Below are 22,972 nucleotides of genomic sequence, written 5' to 3' on the forward strand. Positions count from 1 at the left end.
ACAATTTTAAAGTAGGAGTTTTTTTACGACGTAAAGTAAACTACTTTTTTAAATTGTAAATAATTTATTTATTTTTATCATTTAAAGAATTAATATATGTTTAATTTTTTTATTAATATTTTTTATATGATTTTATTTAATATTTTTTTTATTTTTTATTTTTTATATTATTTTTTAATATAGTTCTGTATTTAATACTTTTATATTTTTCTATTATTAAGGATTATTTGTGATTTAAAAAAATAAATAAAACATTAAATATACATTAATTTTTCAAATAATTAAAATAAATAAATTATTTATGATTTAAAAAATTACTTTACAATTTTTAAAGCGGTAAAAGAAATAAAAATTCTTATAACTTTAAAGTTTTATCAAAAAATCATATTAAAAAAAGGGTCACATTATCACCTGATACTACTTAGCTTTAAATCTACTCCCAAAATGATAATTATTTTATAATAAAAAAATAGCCCTATGTACTTTGGCCGCCTAGTCTCTAACTCTATGGGCGGGGCTCTTAAAAACTTGGTGCTGTTTCCCTTCCACACCGACACGGACACGGATACAAATAAATAGCACCGTTTCCTTGTAATCCTTCATCTTCATAAATCCTAACAAGTACACAAGACCCAGCATCAGTATGTGTTGGTCAACACACACACAGTTTGAGTTAGAGTTGGATGGACATGGAATGGTGCCTATAAGAATCAGAGAAAGAGAAAGGATCCACAACATTAGGTTGAAGAGGAAAAAGTTGGAGGACATTCCGGAGGAAACCGAGCTTCCTATTGATACTAATCCAGCAGAGCTTGAAGAAGCGAGCCTTCACTTGGAAACAGATTTGGAAATACTGAGCCGAGCCATGGATATGGGACTTTGGGCACTCTGCCTCGGTTTCGGCTATATCCTTTCCAGAGCTCACTTTCGCCCACTTTCTTGACAAAAATTCGTTCAATTATTATGTACCTCGCAAATAGCAAATGTTTTTGCGAAACAGTCGTAGGCCTTAATTGGTGGTACCATTTGTGATCATCACGAGGCTAGGTTTTTGTATATACCCTTCAAACTTACTGTGAAGCAAAAACCACAAGTTTTATTTTTAAAGTATTCATTGATTCGTGTGTGTTTTACATGTTCTAGTTCATGGTTACTATAAAACTTGTCTTGCCCAGGACAGGAAGATACATTGAATGATTATCTCTGATTGATGCCCGTACAAGGGCAACTCTTTTTGTATATGAACTAAATTTAAGTACTGTTTCTTTAGTATTTTTATTGTTAATTTGAGTTTTATCTTAGTATCTAAGACAATAAAAGTCGACATTTGAGGTTTGTGTTAGTTGAATAGATGAATCTTCAATTTCTCAAAAATCATATGTAAATTTTGGCCTCAATTGATAATGCACAAAATATAGACATTGGCAAGGAAAAAGATTAATTATAAGCATCCAAATTGCAATGTTAACCAATTTGTCTTGTAGAATAGGCGACTCTTTCCTTTTATTTTTGGGCAAGCAGTGTAATCTCAATTTTGCAGTGCGACTCCTCTATAATTTGTAATATAGCTAATCATCCACATTTTTCAAACGGTGTTATTAGCTTGTTTTATTTTATAACTGTTGTAATTGGTTCAGTAAACTTGGTTTTACTTTTCTGTGATAACTGTTTTTAGGAGTTAGTTGTTAGAGACTTAAGCTATAAACTAATGGAGAAACAAATTGTAACTCAACCACTAATCAGAGGCCCCCAAAAAATTGAAAAAAAAAAAAAACAGGAAAGATCATATGTTCAATCTAAGTAAAGCAGACTTAATTTTTATAAAAAAAAAAAAAAAGTTAATTCTCAATTTATAGTTAAAACATAAAACATAGATAGATTGTATGCGTAGTTGAGTCTTTTTAACAATTAAATATTTTGAAACTTTTGCTGGGAACAAATGTTGAGGTTCCTCTTGTTTGAGCATATGAAACACTAATAAATTAATGACTAATTAGCAAAGTGGGTTACGGATGAATTGTTGGCTCAAAGCGATATTGGCCAACTTAGGTCACTCTTAAGTCATATTTTATTTTTTAATTTAATTTACCTGAAACAAATAATTTTTTAATTTAATTTACCTGAAACAAATAATAAAAGAAAATTAGTAAAATTATTGATGAGCATTTTATACCAATATTATGATATAAAAAAATTACTCTAACCTATATTTTCTTTTTAATTGCTAGAAGTGCATCATCAAAATTCATAGACATAGAGAACAAAATTGTTTCCTTAAACATATGATGAAGAGGTTTTTGAAGAATTCATTTAAGTATATAAAAGAGATATATGACATTTTAACAGGTTTTTAATTTATTTTAATAAATTTCACAATTAAGTTTTTTTTTTAAGGTCACAGTTAAGTTTATATATATATATATAATCTCAAATTTTAGTCTCGGCTGATTAGTGATTATTGAATTAACCTTTCCACTCTATTGACAACACATTTGAACCGCGACTCTTTGTTTGGTTAATTGTCTTTCTAGCTTGAAATGCATATTGGTGTTTGGTGAGTGGTGATAAGTGCCCAACAATCGGTGCATGGTTGGTTGGTTGGTGAGAGAGAAGGGTAGGAGAGGAAACAGACGTGATTTTATTATTACTCCTTTTTTGATCAACTAACTAGAGCAGATAGGTAATGCTTAATGATATTGAATTGATACATAGCATAAATAACAATCCAAGTGTAGAAAGAGTGACACATGATAAGTGAGTCTGAACTCGGTCTAGCATTAGAAAAGACAGACAAGACAAGGTGTTGTTGGAACATATAACAAGGAATATCGTTGGTTGCAAATGGGAGGGTACTCTACGAACCCCGCGGACTACAAGCTTCTAGAAGAAGTTGGTTATGGAGCCACCGGCACCGTCTACAGAGCGATCTATCTCCCCTTCAACCAACTGGTGGCCATCAAGTCCTTCGATCTCGATCGCTGCAACGTCAATCTCGACGACCTGCGCAGGGAGGCCCAAACCATGAGCCTCATCGACCACCCCAACGTGGTGAGGGCGCTCTGCTCCTTCGCCGTGGACCGGAGCCTCTGGGTGGTCATGCCCTTCATGGACCAGGGCTCCTGCCTCCACCTCATCAAGATAGCTTACTCCCACGGCTTCCATGAAGACGTTATCGGATCCATCCTCAAGGAGACTCTCAAGGCCCTCCACTACCTCCACCGCCACGGCCACATTCACGGCGACGTCAAGGCCGGTAACATTCTACTCGACACCTCCGCCTCCGTCAGGCTCGCCGACTTCGGCGTCTCCGCTTGCTTGTACGACAACGCCGGCGACCGTCACCGTTCCAGAAACACTTTTGTTGGAACCCCTTGCTGGTAATATGATGCTATCTCAACGCAACATTTCCATTTGTTTTATCAGTCTTGCTGATCAGTGCCCTCGGGACAAGGAGAAAATATTTATTGTAGAAATCATAAGATTGCGTAAAAAAGATAAAGATGATCAGCAACGTAAATTTATGCATTTCCGTAAACATCTTTCTACTTTGTTCCTTAACTGGTGCCCTTAGGGCCTTTAACATTTGCCTTGTTTTCTTTTGTCTCAATATAACATGTTGTCACCACCTTTCTCATGTCTGCAGGATGGCTCCTGAGATGCTGCAACCTGGAAGTGGCTATAATTCCAAGTCAGTCATTCATTCATTCAGTTCTTCTTCTCTTGTTATTATCTCTCTTAGCTGTTTCTGCCAATTAATTACCAAAACACTGTGTGTGCTGCCATTTATGTTACTGCTAACTAACTCAAAACACATGATTGCTGCCAGTGTGTTTTAGCATTGAGGGCATGACTGGTGTACTGTATTAGTTTCAATATTGTGTTGTTCTTCTAGCTTTTTAAATCCGTTCAACAGATTTAGGGCGTGGTTTAATGAATAGTTTAATCGGATGAGAGCTTATTATATACTTGACTGTGAACTGTGAAGCTTGTTGAATTGAAATAAACTGAAAGGAGCTTATTCTGATAAGCTTTTACATCAAGTTTATTGAAATAAGTTGAGAAGAGCTTATAAGAAGGTCATAAGCTATTTCACAAGCCCAAATAAGCTGCTCTTCCAAATGCCCTCTTAATTAATCACACAGAATTGCTTAGAAAAGGTTGTATTAAGGTAGCTTCCATTGGCTACAGCAAGTCTTTCTTGTTTATTTGTTCAATAGACTGCAATTTTTTTTTTGTCTTTATTAGGAATGCATAATGGGCCAAGTTTATAGTTACTGCTGATGTGCATAAATGTTGAACAGGGCCGATATTTGGTCTTTTGGGATTACGGCACTTGAGTTGGCTCATGGCCATGCTCCATTTTCAAAATATCCTCCAATGAAGGTAAGATATTTACATCCAGTGTTTGTTCAGAGACAATGTCTAGAAACATGTTAACAATGGACAAATTGAAGTTTATGTGATATAATTTGTTATGAAGGAAAAATACTTCACTTTTTGTTTCATGTATAGGTTCTCCTAATGACAATACAGAATGCCCCTCCTGGACTTGATTATGATCGAGATAAAAAGTTCTCTAAGGTATTGCTGTTCTTTCTGGATGGACTGTTACACAAGAGTCATCGCTATGATACTTATAGTTTTCTTTAGTTCATTAGTCAAGGCACACAACACTGATCTTTGATTCTGATATGGTTGTTGTGTCATAGTGTATTTCTTGTTTAATCGTAGTCTAATTAAAGTATTTCCAGTTGTGATCAGTATTTTAAGGAAATGGTTGCTATGTGCCTGGTAAAAGATCAAACAAAAAGGCCATCAGCAGAGAAGTTACTGAAACATTCCTTCTTCAAACATGCTAAGCCTCCCGAGCTCTCTGTAAAGAAATTGTTTGCTGACTTACCACCTCTTTGGAATCGTGTAAAAGCCCTCCAGGTGGGTTTTCGTGCAGGTTTTAAAATTTCTATCTTCCTGCTACTTTTTCTTGACTTTATGAATTCTCGCAGCTCAAAGATGCAGCACAACTAGCAGTGAAGAAAATGCCTTCTACAGAAGAAGAGGCAATATCTCGGGTAAAAGCAGATATTCAAATGTTTATTTGTCACATACTGTGATATGATACGAGAGCACTAAACCTTATTTATACTAATTATAATTCTAACTAATTAGGGAATTAAATCATGATAAAGAAATATGATTACCCATCCAAACGGATAGTGAAGAAATAGGGAAACTAACCCTATCGGATAATCTAAAACATGATATTTTCATGTACTCTAACAATAACCATGATTTAAAATGGCAGGGTTTTGGGGAACTTTGTCCCTAACCCCTATAAAAGTGTTCCTTTTGGTAACTGTACATTTTAAAGCTTCAGTTAACATCTAATGTAACATATATATGTTTCTTGTAGAAAACAAGAAAGATTAGCACCTTTATTTTTGGATCCATAGATAATCGAATTTATATCTTTTGCTTTAGAGTCAATATCAACAAGGAGTTAGCGCGTGGAATTTTGATATTGATGATTTGAAAGCTCAAGCTTCATTGGTATGTATTATCATGCTTAAATCTATTTGCTTGATTAGTTTGTCCCTTTATTAGATCTGAACTAATGTCTTCAATTATGCTAGGTGAGGGATGATGATGATATTGCAGAGATGAGGGAAGAAGCTGAAAAGAAATTTTTTACTAATTACAAGGCCGTAAGAAGACCAAGCCACTGAATTTTAGTGTTGGTTCGATTGTTCTAAACTTTGTCTACAGTAAAGAAATTCATTTTCTACTGTTGTTTGTCATGACAGATTGCAATTGATTCCCAGTCTGGTACTGTCAAAATGAATTCAGAGAAATCACCACAGAATAAAATCACATCACAGGTAGGTGCTTTTGACATAAAACAGACTGAGCAGGATGAATACTTGAACAAAAAGGAGAAGAATCCCAAAAGTGATCTCCAGGAACCTGGATTGCCCAAAAATATTATTTGGAAGAGAAATGGGTCAATTACGGAGGCAACAACATCTACTCTAGAGAAAGATATAGGTATGTGCAAAATCAAAGGTCAATCCAGGAAAATCCGTCAAACCCAAAGTGGACCGCTGTTGCCAGGCACTGTTCTCAGTCATTCTGCATTAGAAAGGGGACGAACATTAGAAAGGTACTTCATATTTTTGTATCACATCTAGTTTTATTTTAGATATGATTAGAAGTTTAACAGACCGTTTTATGAAATTGAAGTCAGATCCTGTTATAGTTTCCCAAATATTGTCAGACAGTTACAAGTTAGCGACAGCAGAGGATCTGTAATTAGTTAAAATAGTTAGTTACAAGATTTTGAATGATGTTCTATTGAGTATTATGATGTATTACAATCTGATGGTATGTTCATAAAACCTAGAGTACTATCCCTTATTTTTACTAATCATAATTCTAACTAAGAAACAAATCATGCGATAAGGAAATATGGTGACTAATCTTAATAGATAATTAGGAAATGGGGAAAGTAATCCTAAAGGATAATCTAATATACCACTAAGATATGAACGATATAATATTGAATATTTTCATCTATTCTAACACTTCCACTCAAGCTAAAGCTTAAGATACTCAAGGGTATGATCAATAAAATATTGGACATTTTCATCAAATCTAATACCTCCCCTCAAGCTATAGCTTACTAAGTTATGAACATGTTACAAATAAACCCTTCTAGAAAAAAAGATAAAAAAATATAGTGTGACTATGAACATGTTGCAAATAAACCCTTCTAGAAAAAAAGATCAAAAGATATAGTGTGACTATAGAATGGCAGGACCAGACTGCTCTATCTGGGGCTGTTGTTGGCCAGGATGATTTTCTGGGATAGTTGAGGGACCATGATGATTCCATAACGATTCTCTTGGAATGTTGTGGGGTGGGGTTGATTCTCTGGGGAAACTATGAACACAAGGGGAGTAAGACAAGTTTGGTTCAATTTAAGCAATGTCTCAAGATGGATTTTGCAAAAGACACTAAAACAAAGGCAAAAAGTGAACAGTTAAAGGAAATGCTTCTAAACAAAAGGTAACTGAATACAAGACAAAGAATGTGCATGTATAGGCACATGAGGACTCTAGTGACAACAAAATCGGTGGGGTTGGTCCAACACTGGAGAGATGAATTGGACATGGGTAGTTGGCATCTAGAACTAATGATGGATGGCAAATGAGGTGGCTAGAAAAATGATGCTAGACAGGAGAAGAAACACTAGGAAGAGATGGTGGAAGGATGTTATGGTAAGGCCAAAAAACTCAAGAATGATGACTTGGACTATAATAAGAAAGATGGCTAATTTGAAGGAAGGCAAAAATAGAATAGTGCTTTGAATCTGAGGAACCTTGTTATAAGAACACAGGGAGAACGACACCACAAAATCTAGTTGTTATAGTTGGAGATCCAAGACCTTATAAAACCCACACTTGAATCTCATACTTCTAATTTGGGATTTAAGTCCCATATGCTCTGCAGCCTCAATACCCATGCGGGCTGGCTATGCACAAGCCCTTTGACTAGTCCTAGGTGAACACTGCAATGTTGGCACCACCACCTGCATTGTTTGTTTGCAGCTAAGAGACCAAGTGGAAGGCTTTGCTACTAATTGATAATAAGAACCTTGGGAGAACCACACCACAAAGGCTAACTGTTGTAGTTAGAGAGTCCATGGTCTTATAAACCCACCCCACACTAGAATCCCATATTTCCAATGTGGGACTCAAGTCCAATATGTTGCAATTGGATCCTAACAACTTTGTAGTAGAAATATGGGATACATCATAAAGGATGGTGTTGCTCTTACCATACCGTATTGAAATTATTATAGCAGGCGAGAATAAAATAAATATTGACTTTTGAATGATGTTCTATTGAGTATTATGATGCTGTGTAATATGATGATATTGTTAATTAAACCTAGAGTGTCAATCTTTACTTATACTAATCATAATCCTTACTAAATAAGAAACAAATCATGAGATAAAAAAATATGATAACTAATTCTTGGAGATAATGAAGAAATAAGGAAACTAATCCTAAAGGATAATCTAATATATTATACGGTCAAAATAGTATTGGATGTTTTCATATATTCTATAGCTATATACCAGTTATATACCAAAATAATTTTTTAAAAAAAGTAGGTATATAGCTTGGGTAGAACTCCAATGTGATTGGGTATCACTTGGATACTAACTAGTTCATTTTTCCCTCAAAAAAGGACTGTTTTTGGTCAAGACTAGAGATTTTTCCCATTTCTATTTTCTGTTTTTTCCCCATAATCAATTAGACCCACTCATCCTTACAGTGAGCTGTGAGTGAAGTGTCTATGGTGGCGAGGTCGACCCAACTAATGATGGTAGTGCACAATTTTGAAGCAATGAGCACACTAATTTGATTTTGGTTTATGAGTTTGTTAATAATAAATGTTATTTTCTAAAAACAATTATGTTTTTATCTTAATGTAATTTTGTCTTTTTTTATTATCATATACAATTGTGTGTGTGTGGCTTTTATTGCTTTTGTTATTGATGCTTTTTATTTGTCTTTCCTATTAACCTAGAAGATGTTTGGATACGCCAAAATTGCCAGCATATTCAGAAATGTTTATCCAATACTATATATGTATTGCCAGAGTATTATTAGTTGAGGATGAGTTTCTGACATAACAGTACCAAGATACATTAAAACATTTTACTTCTAATATTTTTTAGGTAGAATGCTTGAACTAAGTAAGGTTGAAATATAATATTCTGTTCTATATAGTGAGTTTTGTTATGGTAATTCAACATCACCTGGAAGGAATGAAGAATATGGGAAAATGAGGATGCACCTTCAAAAAAGTAAGCTTGGGATATGCTCTCCATTTGGAATTGCAGTTGACAATATGGAGAATAATTCACAAATCTTGCTTTTAATTTTTTTTTAGGATCAAAGTTGTAATTCTAGCTACTAATTTATAAATAAAAAAAATTAGCGACACAGTCAATCAATTTTGTTTATTTTTCATTATGAATTTTAAGCATTGTTTTTATCTAAAGGTGTAAGTTTGAAGCCAATTGTGAAGAATATGTAGGCATGAAAGTTTTATTTTTCCCTCATATGTTCCGAGTTGTCTATGACTATAAGTATGTAATTTGAAGTTTAAATTTAAGGATCCATTGTCCTATGTGCTTCTTTCCATTTCTTACTGATGCTTCAGTGTGATTGTTGTTTACTTGTCAATATCATCATATTTTACTTGATAAAACATTTAATGCTTTATTATTTTTAGGCTTGAGAATGGAAATCAGTTACTGGGTGAGAAAAATAACCATGAAGCGCGACGAGCGCCAAGTTTTAGTGGTCCATTGATGCTTCCAATGCGAGCTTCAGCAAATAGTTTATCGGCTCCAATAAAGTCTTCTGGAGGTACTTAAATTATACTGTATGAACCATAAGGCTATGTGTAGAATTTGTACTAGTTTCTTAACCAAACCATCTTAATTCTTTGAGTTTAATTTGGTTCCCATCACTCTTGATAGGATTCATAGATTCCTTGGATGACAAGTCTAAGGCTAATCTAGTGCAAATTAAAGGGCGATTCTCTGTGACATCAGAAAATTTAGATCTTGTGAAGGTATGCTCTACTCTTACAACTAAGTTCTCTCATCATTTAACTTAACTGACTTAACATTTTGCCATAGGATATTCCCGTAAGTTCAGTTTCACGCCGATCTTCACAGGTTGGTTGTTGTTGTAATTTGATTTTTGTTTATGCATTTATGTTATATCTTTCCCTATCTGATGTTTATGTTCCCATAACATTTGATATAGGGATCAGTATCACCACTGCAGAAATCTGCCAGTGTTAGTGATTGGATGTTGGATTCCAAACAAATGGTTTGTACATAAGCCATACGTATCATATCTAACTAATTTGTTTATCAGCATATTCCATATTTGGTTAATTTCTCTCAAAACAATTTATAAAGTTAAACAGACAGTTCATCTTCAATTTTGGGAAACTTTTGCTTCTTGGGTTCGTTGCAGAGCATCTATATGATGTATCATTTATTACTTGCTTGATATATAAGGCTCATTTATCTTCTATTGAATCTATTTCTCTTCACCAATTCATCAGTCCACCAAAGATTCTATCACCAACGGTATCTCTGCATCATTTCTTACAACTCACCTTCAAAATCTTTTACAGCAAACATCTATTCAACAAGTGAGGAAAATGTTAGAATTTTTATAATCAAAACTGTGACCTTGCCAATTTATGGTCTCATGGAAAGTTCTATTTTAATTCCAGGATCTTATAATGAATCTGTTAAATAGCTTGCAATCTGCTGAAGCAATTGAAGGTGAGTGAAGGATTTTCCCTTGATTATATTTGAGGCAATTGTTGGCGGTTTTGAATGATATAATGATTCAATCAAAATTTTCAGTTTCACAGAATGGGAAGTTGCCACCATTACCTCGCAGTTCAGAAATCAATGGAAGTGTGAGTAATTTGTACTTAATTTATCCCTTTAACTAATATGCTTAATTACTTTCCAATTGCCTTGTGTGTCGATTTTCGTTGAAGAATTAGTCAATCTTGCTTTCGTTACGTAAAACTCTACTAAATCCTATAATGTGATAATTATTCATCAGCTTGATATTTTTGTCGGACATTTGTGTCATTGGCAGGTTGATACAGCAGCTTCAGAGAGGGAACGTCTTCTGCTGCTCAAAATTTCAGAGCTTCAGACTCAGTTCGTTATGTCAATTTGAATATTCTTTCTCAGTATTCCTTTTACTTTTACTTCAAATAGCTTATTTAACTCTCTCTCTCTCTCTCTGCTCTGCCACGTCTCATATTACAGGATGATCACTTTGACTGGTGAGCTGACAGCTGAGAAGTTAAAACACATGCAGGTAAGTTTCTGCAGAGGCTTTTAGCTCGCTTTCTTTGCTTTATTCTTCAAAAGTTTCACTTGTGAAAACTTTTGCATAATCATTAACCAATATGGGTTTGTAGTTAGATGAACAATCCAGGAAGCGTGTAATGTATGTTGAAGCTTTAAAATTTAAGAACAAACTAACCATTTGGTTATGTAACAGTTGCAACAACAGCTAATTCTCTACAGTCAGGAACAAAATAGGGACAAGAGAGATGAAGTTGCATGAAAGCTGATTAATTATGATCTGATCTTTCCTTAATGAACATCCAATTGACTGATGAACCTCTGCCAAAGCAGAATGGCTTTTGGATATTGAAAAATAAGAGTTGCATATCTTCTGCAATCCAACTTGCCTTGCCATCAATAAGTTTCTATGAATATCTATAGTTCGGCAAGGCCAATATACAGAGTTACAGACATAATTTCTCAAAAGTTAATCTCATTTATTTCATTCAAAATTCCGATGTAACCGAGCTCCCTGCTGTATCTTCTGCAACCTGGTAAGTTTGCAGATCCATAACGGGTTGTTGTAAAGAAATTTATTGGGACACAACCCGTGGGGAATTAATGTATGATATATCACTACATATTGAACTGTTATTTTCATAGCAGCTAAAGCTTGTATATGATTAATTAACGTGTTGTTGTACCAATTGAAAAGGCTGTATATTGGAGCTATTCAAAATTAGTTCGTAATGGATGAGAACTGGAAAGTAACTATTAAGGAATAAGGATATAGGAGGGGCCATAAAGAGGGAAGTGGGCGTGAGACGCCATAAAGTGTGTGTAAAATTTAGAGTTAGTATATGTCGATAATAAGTTCTTTGTGTTGGGGAGATTCGAGGGCTCAGGTTTATGGGTCTTCTCCTCACTTATATGGTGTTCAACCTTTCCACATGGTAGTCTCCCCCTCGAGGGGAAGTTTTTATCATCCACGAGTATAGCCATGGCCACCTGCGGTACTTGCCCTGCCCGCTAGCCATTCTGGCCACCTGCGGTACTTACATACTCATCTAAGCCGGTCACTAACTTGAACCATCGGTTCGGATACCAATTGTTGGGGAGATTCGAGGGGTACACCAGTGGACCACGAGCCACCACATAAGGAAGCCTGACACCACACTCTAACCCAAAACCTTAAGGCTCAGGTTTATGGGTCTTCTCCTCACTTATATGGTGTTCAACCTTTCCACTTCTACCCGATGTGGGACTTCACCTCACACTTGTAACCCAACACTTTGAAAGTTCTACTAATAAGAATCCAGGAATAAATTATTTTGGTAATTAACCAAGTAAAATTAACATTTTTTCAGGTTAAGACTCAATTAAGTATTTAGATCGAGATCGTTGGTTTTTCGCTTTCATTGTTCCAATTGGCCTAATTGAAAGGGTGTCAACAATGGGGCATCGAATTAAGAATGGTACCTTACGTGGTGGAGAGTAACGGGTATACTCTATACAACATTCAATAATCAAAAGTCCATGCAAGCATTGTTATGGATAATCAATATCATAAGTGGGATTTGGGTTCTTTGTTCAACATCTGCTTTGTTTGTTTGTATTTGCGCAATTCCATTTCGTAAACCATGTGACATGCCTTGACAGCTTGCTTCGTGCACCACATGATAATGTCACTTGCGCACACAATTAAACTACAAAACCTTACTAACCACACAGACTGTCAGCTGGCACATGCGCCAATTAAACGCCTAATAATAATTGATCTGTTTTCCAGTCTTAACCCTTATGCCATTTTTTTAAAAAAAAAATTGTTCATATACTTGAATAATACTAGTATTTGACTTGGGTTCTTTATAAGAGAGAAATAATTGGAAGCCCAATTAGATAAATCATATGGTACTATTAAAATTTTAAAATGTTCAATGGTTGGGTTAGGGGGAAGAGGGCACTAAGGTAAATTGACATTTTGGGGGAACTTTGTCATGTCACTATCAAAGCTTGCAGTCGGCACATTCTGGCCAATTGCATGTCTCCCTTTCCCTTTCCCTCTGCTCATTCGATCAGCTCTTAAATCTAAGAAAATCCAAGTTTGAACGTGAGGGGTGATCAGAACCAAAATGGCCAATCTTAGTAGTCCTGGATTTAACCTCTTTTTGGTGTCTCTCTTGGTTACGTTGGTCCAAATCCAAACCAAGGTGCAATGCTACCAGTACAAAGTTGGAGATCTAGATTCCTGGGGGATCCCCATTTCACCAAGTTCACACCTCTACGACAAATGGTCCAAATATCACAACCTCAGGATCGGTGATTCGCTTCGTAAGTCCTCCCTTGATGTCCATTTTTTTATTGAGAAATGTTAGTTTATAAGTTTTGTTAAAAATATTAGTGGGAGATTCCAACTACAGTCTCTTCTTTCTCCCCTTCTTTCACCCTCAAACTCACATTTTCATTCACTTGTTCGGCCAATCAAATATCTTCAATTCTCCATCCATTATCCTTCTTACTTTATAAATAGTTTGTATATCAAATTAACATATTAATGGTTAATTTAATTAGCTCATTTATATATATATATATATATATATATATATATATATATATATGTGTGTGCAGTGTTTCTATACCCACCAAGTCAAGATTCAGTGATTCAAGTAACAGCAGAATCCTACAAGAGCTGCAACCTTAAAGATCCGATTTTGTACATGAACAATGGCAACTCCTTGTTCAACATTACATCAGAGGGGGACTTCTACTTCACAAGTGGAGAGGCTGGTCATTGCCAAAAGAATCAAAAGCTTCATATAACTGTGGGAGTTGGGGGAAACACGAACGCACTTGCTCCAACTTCATTGCCTGAAAACGCAACCTCTTACCCAACTGTGTTTGGTAACATTCCCATGGCTCCTTCTAGTTCTAGGAGTACTTCTTCCTCACCTCACCGAACTTCAAAATTTTCCCTCTTAATTATTGGATTCTTCCTGTGTGCCCTGCTATCTAGCCTAATGTGACCACCGACAAGTAAAGATAACTTAGAAATATACACGGTAATACCGTTCTTGAGTTCTTTTTCTTTTTTCCAAGGCAATGTAACTATTTGTCATGTATTAGTACTTTTTTTTTCTTTTAATTTATCCATTTTTTATTATTTTGGCACGCGCGCGGGATTTCCTATAATTATAAAGTACTTAAATTTTAATTCTTTCATCGATATAATGCCATGCTTATGATTTAAGAATCCCATAACATATTCTGGGTGGCAATCATGTCTCTCTATTCAAGGAGAGATGAGAATATAATACTCACCCTTTTGTTCACGAGATGCGTGTGTAACAGGTAACACATTTATCTCCAAATTCAATGGTAATCTAACGATGGGTACCAAATACTAGATTTTGTGAATCGATCAAAGGATTGTGAATTCGTAAGGTATTGAAGGATTCTCAATAAGTAACATACTAAATTATTAGGAGTGATCAATTTATAAGTTATTTTTTAAAACTTTTTAAAAAAGTCATTTTATTGTTTATTTAAATGTAATTAGTATTATTATTTAAAATATTTATAAATAGGTATAGTTTAATAATTCATTTGTAACTTTTAATTTTTATAGTTTGGAAGTGGTATTTATTTTAAAATAATTTAGACTTTTAATTTATTTGAGTCATTTTATTTTAAATTTTATTTTTTAGTGCTTATAATTTTATGAATTACAGTTAAGTACAAAAATAATAGCAACACATTGGTAAATAATTTATCGTAATATAATTTGTAATAAAAAATTAATATTTATACCTAATTTCTAGGTAATTACTTATGTATATTTTATTTTTGTACCAAAGACTAAAAGGTAAGTTCATGAGAGAGTTGATATTTTTTGTTTTGGTAGCTAATACTCTATGAGTATTTAAGCATTTATAATATTTTTATAAATATTATTAAGTTCACTATTTTATGGAAGTCAAAAAATAATTATATTGTGTAATATATTAGTTCATGGAAGTCTAAATTTATATATATATATATATATATATATATATATATATATATATATATATGGTTATCAATTTTAATGTATTAACCATAATTTACATAATGACAATTAATGTCATCCTTCAAATAATACTTTAATCAATTACTATTTAATAATTCATTATTTTTTTTAATAAATAATTCATTATTTTTTTTGAAAAATAATTATTATATTCATAAATGAATATAGAATTATTTTTTTTATTAAATTTATAGACTTCACATCACTAATTCTAGTAAACTTAAATTAATGACTAAAATCGGAGTACAACTTTTTTTTTATTTCTAATACTAACTATTTCATTTTTTAACAAATTAGTATCTCAATACCTTTAAATTTTTTTAAAAAAAATGAAGAAATTTTAGTTTTATACTTCCGAACACTATTTATATAAATATTTAATACTCTAATAATATATATACGATTATATGAATAAAAAATTATAATTTAAAAATTTAGATTTTCTTGTTAAACTAAATTGTGAAATATATACTAATAAAATTTTGGAATTTATGATATTTAGCAAATTTATAAAAAAATAATTTAAAATAGCAAAAATGATTAAATTACTTATGTTTTAAAAATAAATAAATAAATAACAATAATATATATAGATTGATTTTTAAATAAACAAAATTCTTAAATTATTTATTAAAAACCAACTTAAAAAACAAATATAATTAATCAAATAAAAACACATAAAATATTCTTAACTTATTTATTAAAAACCAACTTGAAAAAAAATTATAATTAATTAAATACAAACACATAAAAATGTACAACAATTTTTTTATTAAAAAATACTTTTACAACAAAAATATCAATTTATTTTTAATTTAAAAAATGTATTCAATTATTATTTTATTAAATATTAAATTAAAAAATAAAAAATTATACTGATTGAAAAATTTGTATAACTCATACGGATTAACAATCTATATGACTTATACGGATCCCTAAACTCGTCAATCTTGATAATGATTGGCGGCGGCGCGGGGAGAAGAAGCGAAGGAAGAAGAGGAATGCGCAATAAGTATGAACACGGAGATGAGAGCTTCTTTAAATTTTTAGTGAAGGATAATTTTGTCACTTCATTTCAAATGCTGGGTGCATAAGAAATTGTGTTAGGTGCACCTAGCAAATCCTTAAAGGATTTGGGTAATTTCCGGTTGTGAAATTTTTCAAAAGGTTGAGAGATTCACTTCTCAATGGTAAAATATTTATTAGGCTTAAGTAGCAAGAAGAAACCAGATAGTATGAAATTTGAAACGAGATTGGAAGCACTAGTTTTGAGATGGAATAAATAAATAAAAATAAGTTATTGTTTCTATTTTTTTATATAACTAGAAGGTAAATGAAGTTTTTGTTTAACACCTAACTAATTCATTTCTATTAAGTTGACTTATTTTAGAATAAAGTCATATTTTCAAGCGCGACTCTATATGCCTAAGCCAAAACCTTGGTTAAGGAACCTTAGATTCCACAATTGGGCTTGAGAAGTTCAATTTGGCAAGACGAATTATCTTAGTCTAAAAGTATCAATAGCCTAAATAACTTGATAATTAAGAGTATGATTATACCAGACTTTAGACAGAGATCTATGGTTGGACCTGTTTAAAATGTGACCTATTTATTAAAAAAGACTTAAATTTTTTTAAAAATATATTTATTAAATAGATTAAACTTAGGTTTATAAAAAAATTACTAGGCCTGATAAGCTAGTACATTTATATATATATAATACTAATAATATTATTAATTAAATAAATCAATCAGATCATATTATTTAACATATCAAAATAAATAATAGTTAGACTATGACTGACAGTATAATCTGTAAGTCACTAGTAGTTTCATGGTCTTGTTGAATCATATAGTTTTTACCCTTTTATGTTAGTTTTTTCATGTTTTTAGTTTTTTTTCTTTTTTCTTTATCATATGTCTTTTAAGTTAGCCTTTCATGTTAGTATTTTTTCTATTTTATGTTAGATTAGTTTTTCATTTTTTATTGTTTTGAAAACTAAATTTTAATAGCAATGATATGTTTAACGGGACATATTTAAGTATAGATTTGTTAGTTTATTTAAGATTTATTTTGTTAGTAAACTTTTAAATAGGCTAATAGGTTAGATTAGACTTTAAAAAAGAACTCATAAAAAGATCTATAAATAACAAACCAAGTTTAGACTTTAATTTTATAAAACACATCTCACCTATTTATACAAAGTTTGACATGGCGTATTTTCGTTCCTATCGATGATGTTTAGATCGAAGTCTACTATAAACAATTCAATTATAGGACAACTTTGGTATACCTGAGTGAGAGAATATACCTTGCTTTGAAGTAATTTGACCCTGTTTCGTTGTAAAATAAGTAAAAATATCACATATATATTTATTAGATATTTTATTATTCCTTTCATCTTTAATTATAAAATCTTTTTTCAAAAATTTATTTGTCTATTTATGAGATAATTACTTTTTAATCTCTAAATGTATTAATTTCTTTCCTTACATATTTTACTTAATTGTTCTCTCTTTAAATATTAATGAAAAGTAATTAAGTCAATAAAAAAATAAAAAAAGAGTAGTTTTAGAATAATAATATAAATAATTGATAAATTTAATATAATTAATTAAATTAACTATTTAAGTGATGTGAATTAATTAAAATAATCTTATAATTAAAAACAAACAAAGTATTGTGATTATATTTTTACTTGCTTGAGCGTTGAGGTGCACCCCAGTCCATGTCCGCTAAATCTCAGTCATGTCAAAAGAGGAAGCCACTGCATACATATTCTAGATCTCGATTAAAGTCAGTGTCAACTCCCTTATACTGTGTAATAACGATTGATATTAAAGTAATAGTTATTTTGCTTTAAAAATGTAATGAAATTAATTTAAAAAAGAATTACTTAATCAAATACACATTAATACCTCGTAGACCCTTGTGATTATTGATGGGATTTCTCGTACCACTTAACTATCTTTCGCACTTAAAGTAATTGATTTCATATAAAAAAAAGTGTTATATATTGGCGCTTAAAGTATGGACCTGGTCATGTGACCACAATCTCTCTTTTTACAAATGTCAGTTATGGATATTTTTAAAGACTTGAAGATTCTTTCTTGGAATGTACGTGGAGCGTTTAATGCGATCAAAGGAGATAATTAAAAATTATTACCCAGACATTGTTATTTCTTTAGAAACCCATTACCCTTTTAGCTTTGTTAAGAAGTTCTGGGAATCTTTAGGATTCAATGAGTGTATAGTGGAAGAAGCTCGGGGTCATGCTGGGGATATGGATCCTAGCAAAGAATTCAATTGATTTCAAGATTGATAGTATTGAGGTTCACAATCAGGCAACTTCCTTCATGATCAACAAGAATTATCAGTGGACTTTGTTTTGGGAATATCTTGTTGATCTAAGAACTCGTATTAAGGTCTCGCGGCTTCTAGGAGACTTCAATGACATCTCCAAGCCTTCTGAAGTTAGGGGAGGTAATTTTTCTCCATCTCGAGCTAATCTCTTCCTTTCTATGATGGATAGGTGTGACCCTGTGGACTTGGGGGTGACAGGCAACTCCTTTACTTGGTTTAGAGGCCTAGCTTCATGTAGTATTGCTAAGAGGCTAGACCCAGCTATGTCATACACCCATTGGAGGTTAGATTTCCCAAAAGGGAGTTGCTACGTGCACCCAGCATTATTGCTGGGGCACCCAGCAAACAGTGAAGTAACGAAACTGCCCTTCAGCAATTATTCTTCCGGAAGAAGATTCTTCCGGAAACTTTCCGGAAAAATTATTTCCGGAACAACCTTCTTCCGGAAGAATAATTTGTGTCTTCCGGAAGTACTCACAGACAACTTCCGGAAGAACGTCATCCGGAATGTTCCCGGAAGAAGCTTCTTCCGGAAGATTTCCATTGTCTTCCGGAAGAAGCTTCTTCCGGAAGTTAGTTTTTTTTTTTAACAAATATTTTATTTTGTAATAATTTACTTTTAATTGCATAAACTAATTTATAAAATAATTAATACTATTATGCATAAATAATTAAATAATAAAATAATTAATATTATTATGCATAAATAATTAAATAATTAGTGAACGTAATTATGACTAATATTTATAATTTGTTTTTTACGCGCATGTCAAATATTAATTTAAACCATAAAAATTAATTAATTCCTAAACGTGATTATTGTTTTATAACAAAATGAAGAAAAAAGAATTTTCATTTTATAATAATAAGTAAAAATAAAATAATATTTAATGCGTATGTAATGACGATTTTGCCCTTGTGTAAATTTTTTTAAATTAACGTGTTGAGGCTGTGTTTTACTGCGCTTTCTTTGTTTCTTCTTCCGTTTGCTTTGTTTCTTCTTCCGTTTGCTTTGTTTGTTTCTTCCGTTTGCTATTGTTTCGGTGGTGGTCCCTTCAGCAGTCTGTTGGTGGTCCCGTGAAGTGAAGTATTTGAAGATTTGGTGGTCCCGTGTTCCGTATTTGAAGTTTTATTAGTGGCTGTTGTTCCTATTTTGTCGGAAGTACGCGTTTATTTCGTTTTCCGGTTAGTTTTTAGAGAAGAAAAACAGTAAAAAGTGTATTCGGAAGAAATTTTAGGCACAGAAGGAGGAAGGTCCGGAATGACCACTTCCGGAAGACCTTCTTCTGGAATTTGCATTCGTAACTTCCGGAAGACCTTCTTTCGGAATGTTAAATTATTAGTAATTTTTTTTTTAATTTCTGTTTTATAATTTATATATATATATATATATATATATATATATATATATATATATATATATATATTTCTGTTAGTTAATAATGAATTATTGGTTTAATTAGGTATAATGATATATATTGTGGATTATAATTTTTTTGTTTTATAATGGTATATATATATATATATTTCTGTTTTATAATTTTTTTTATTTCTGTTTTATATATGTTGTGGATTATTGATTTAATTAGGTATAATGGTATAATATTAAATGATTTAGGTAACTTAAATGTATAATGATACAAAAATGTTTTATTAGTTGTTTATTATAGTGATAAGTTTAGTTTAAGTAAATAATGTAGTTATAAATTTAGAATATAGTGATAATTTTAATATAGTCGTGTATGATGCATATGTCCTATTAATATGTTTGTTATTTAAGGTGTAGTAAATTTTTGGATGTGGTTATATGATAATTTGAATGTACTTGTGTATGATGCATATGTCCTTAAGATGGACGAAGATCAATGGAGGTATGACTTTGCGATGTCACAAGAAGTTCATATGGATTATGATTATGATAATCAAGAAGAATGTGGAGTGAATGAACCACATGTCGATTGTTCAAATGCTTTTAATACATCTCAGGTAATCATAGATAATTTGAGTCATTGGTTGAATTGATGGTTTGTATGAAAATTAATGTGTTAGGGTTGCGTTGTAGGTATTCGCTACTCGAGATGATGTTTTGCAATGGGCTCGAACAGTTGCCCATGAAAATGGATTTGTTGCAGTGATTATGAGATCTGACACAGAGACCGGTAGCAGAGGAAGAAGTTCATTTGTGTTAATTGGGTGTGAAAGGAGTGGTACGTACAAGTGTAGAAATAAAGAATTCGTTAGAAAAGACACCGAGAGTAGGAGATGTGGTTGTCCCTTCAGGCTTCGTGGGAAACCAGTGCGTGGAGGGGAAGGTTGGATGGTGAAGTTGATCTGTGGGATTCATAATCATGAATTGGCGAAGTCCTTAGTTGGACATCCATACGCCGGGCGATTGACTAAGGAAGAAAAGAAAATTATTGCTGATATGACAAAGTCGATGGTGAAACCGAAAAACATCTTGCTAACGTTGAAGGAACACAATGCCGACAGTTACACCACGATAAAGCAAATTTACAATGCAAGAAGTGCATATCGTTCTTCAATAAGAGGAGCTGATACCGAAATGCAGCATCTGATGAAGCTTCTCGAACGTGATCAATACATTCATTGGCATAGATTGAAGGATGAAGTTGTGGTGCGTGATCTGTTTTGGTGTCACCCAGATGCAGTAAAGTTATGCAATGCATGTCATCTGGTATTTTTTATAGACAGTACCTACAAAACAAACAGGTACAGACTCCCACTACTTGACTTTGTTGGAGTGACACCAACGGCGATGACATTCTCTGCTGGGTTTGCATATTTGGAGGCTGAGCGTGCTAATAATATTGTATGGGCTTTGGAACGATTTCGAGGCCTATTTTTAAGACACGATCGCCTCCCTCTTGTTATTGTCACTGACAGAGACCTAGCACTGATGAATGCAGTGAAAACTGTGTTTCCCGAGTCTACTAATTTGTTGTGCAGGTTTCATATCGATAAGAATGTGAAGGCAAAGTGCAAATCTTTAATCGGGGAAAAAAATGCGTGGGACTATGTAATGGATAATTGGGGTACTTTGGTTGATTGTCCGTCCAAATACGAGTTCCATGAGTCATATCAGAAGTTTCAAGTTGCTTGTTCGCCTTGGCCGATGTTTGTTGACTATGTTAACGACACATGGATTATCCCCCACAAGGAAAAATTTATTACAGCATGGACGAATAAGGTCATGCACCTAGGCAACACAACAACAAACAGGTATTAACAACTGATTTTATTTGTTAGTAACGATTAATATTAAATGGTATTTAATTGTTGTATATTTTCATGTTTGTTGTGGTTGTGTGATGAGAAGCACGCACGGGCTTCCTTGTGCATGTGAGCTTTCTAGGTATACTGCTAGCAGCATCCCATTGGAGTCAGTCCATCTTTTTTGGAGGAGACTTTGCTTTTCAGACCAAGGGTTATGTGAGACGGAAGTCACCATCAAGGAAGAAATAGAGGTCATATCTAAAAGGTTTGATGAACTTGATGTGGCTGGCAAAGTAAATCTGAAGACTAAACTTCGAGAAATCGCATACCCTGATCATAACTCTATGTGCCCTCCTCCATCAAAGGTGAACACTAAAGGTGCACCGAAGAAACCGATGAAAAGAAGTCAAACATCCACAAAGCGTGATCCGTCTTACTGGGAGTATGTTGATGCTTTTCATTCTGTTCAAAGCAGCAACTCTCCAGTGAAACGAAGTGCATCATGTTCTCAATCGCGTCAGCCAACAAGGATCATCCCGATGTTGGATCAATTTGCGTCATTCTTTCAAGGTTTCATTCGTGACGTTGTGGATGTGAAAGCGGACGGTACCTGTGGATATCGGTCCATTGACGCTTTATTAGGTATGGGGGAAGATTCGTGGCCGTTAGTGCGTAATGAATTGCTTAAAGAACTTGGCAGGTGGTCGCATGAGTACATGAACCTCTTCGGTGGCACAGAGAGATTTGAACAATTAAAGTTGTCCCTACTTGTTGATGGATTTTCAAAGGTATGTTTTTAGGTTAATTTTTTTTAATAACAATGTTTAAATTACTTACATGTGTATGTTTGGTTCATTCAGGTTAGTGTGGACAAGTGGATGGATATAACAGACATGGGATATGTGATTGCTTCACGGTATAACGTAATCCTTGTATCGTTGTCCCAACAACAAAGCATGACATTTTTCCCTCTTAGAAGTCAACCACCACCTGACTTTTCTGGCCACCGCATCATATGTGTCGGTCACGTGTTTGGAAATCATTTTGTTCAGGTACATTGAATATAGTTAGTGTAACAATTATGCAATGACTTCGCTGGTTCGTTTGGCACGGTCAGCGCATGATATAATGTTTGTTCATGTACAACAGGTTTATTTGAAAGACCATTGCCCGTTGCCGCCCCCAGCGCTGTTGTGGTCAACCAATTGTTATTCTCAGGCAAAGCACTGGGCAATTCCATATATTAGTAGAATGCAGGAATACACAAGCTTGATGTCATTCAAAACACACTATGTAGACCTAAATGAAGACTAAACATTCATTGTTTATTTATTTGTATTCATTATGTGATATAATTCGTTGTAACCCGTTACTAACCAATTAATATTATCAACTACTCGT

At 33.2% G+C, this 22,972-nt stretch overlaps 2 protein-coding genes across 6 annotated transcripts; both read left to right on the plus strand.

The window, feature by feature from the left end:
* The first annotated feature begins 2,543 nt into the window (after window positions 1–2,543).
* LOC100809903 (serine/threonine-protein kinase BLUS1) lies at window positions 2,544–11,419 on the plus strand. 5 transcript variants are annotated; one of them, XM_014766359.3, is made up of 19 exons: window positions 2,545–3,377; window positions 3,644–3,688; window positions 4,302–4,383; window positions 4,513–4,581; window positions 4,762–4,932; window positions 5,004–5,069; window positions 5,479–5,547; window positions 5,631–5,702; window positions 5,802–6,157; window positions 9,305–9,441; window positions 9,555–9,649; window positions 9,717–9,755; window positions 9,847–9,912; window positions 10,154–10,243; window positions 10,328–10,379; window positions 10,464–10,519; window positions 10,708–10,776; window positions 10,884–10,935; window positions 11,122–11,304. In XM_014766359.3, the coding sequence occupies exons 1-18, from the start codon at window positions 2,842–2,844 to the stop codon at window positions 10,902–10,904; spliced, it is 2,091 nt and encodes a 696-aa protein (XP_014621845.1). In that variant the 5' UTR covers window positions 2,545–2,841; the 3' UTR covers window positions 10,905–10,935; window positions 11,122–11,304. The 5 variants fall into 5 exon arrangements, with proteins under 5 accessions (XP_014621843.1, XP_040863829.1, XP_014621845.1 ...); XM_003543941.5 differs by having other exon boundaries at window positions 2,546–3,377; window positions 10,708–10,772; window positions 11,122–11,419; XM_014766357.3 differs by lacking the exon at window positions 10,154–10,243 and having other exon boundaries at window positions 2,544–3,377; window positions 10,708–10,772; window positions 11,122–11,419.
* A 299-nt stretch (window positions 11,420–11,718) lies between these two features.
* On the plus strand, window positions 11,719–14,042 carry LOC100783186 (mavicyanin). The gene is made up of 2 exons (XM_003542110.5): window positions 11,719–13,238; window positions 13,536–14,042. The coding sequence occupies exons 1-2, from the start codon at window positions 13,040–13,042 to the stop codon at window positions 13,928–13,930; spliced, it is 594 nt and encodes a 197-aa protein (XP_003542158.1). The 5' UTR covers window positions 11,719–13,039; the 3' UTR covers window positions 13,931–14,042.
* The last annotated feature ends 8,930 nt before the right edge of the window (window positions 14,043–22,972 follow it).

Source organism: Glycine max, chromosome 13 (assembly GCF_000004515.6).
Source record: "Glycine max cultivar Williams 82 chromosome 13, Glycine_max_v4.0, whole genome shotgun sequence".
NCBI classification, from domain to species: Eukaryota; Viridiplantae; Streptophyta; class Magnoliopsida; order Fabales; family Fabaceae; genus Glycine; species Glycine max.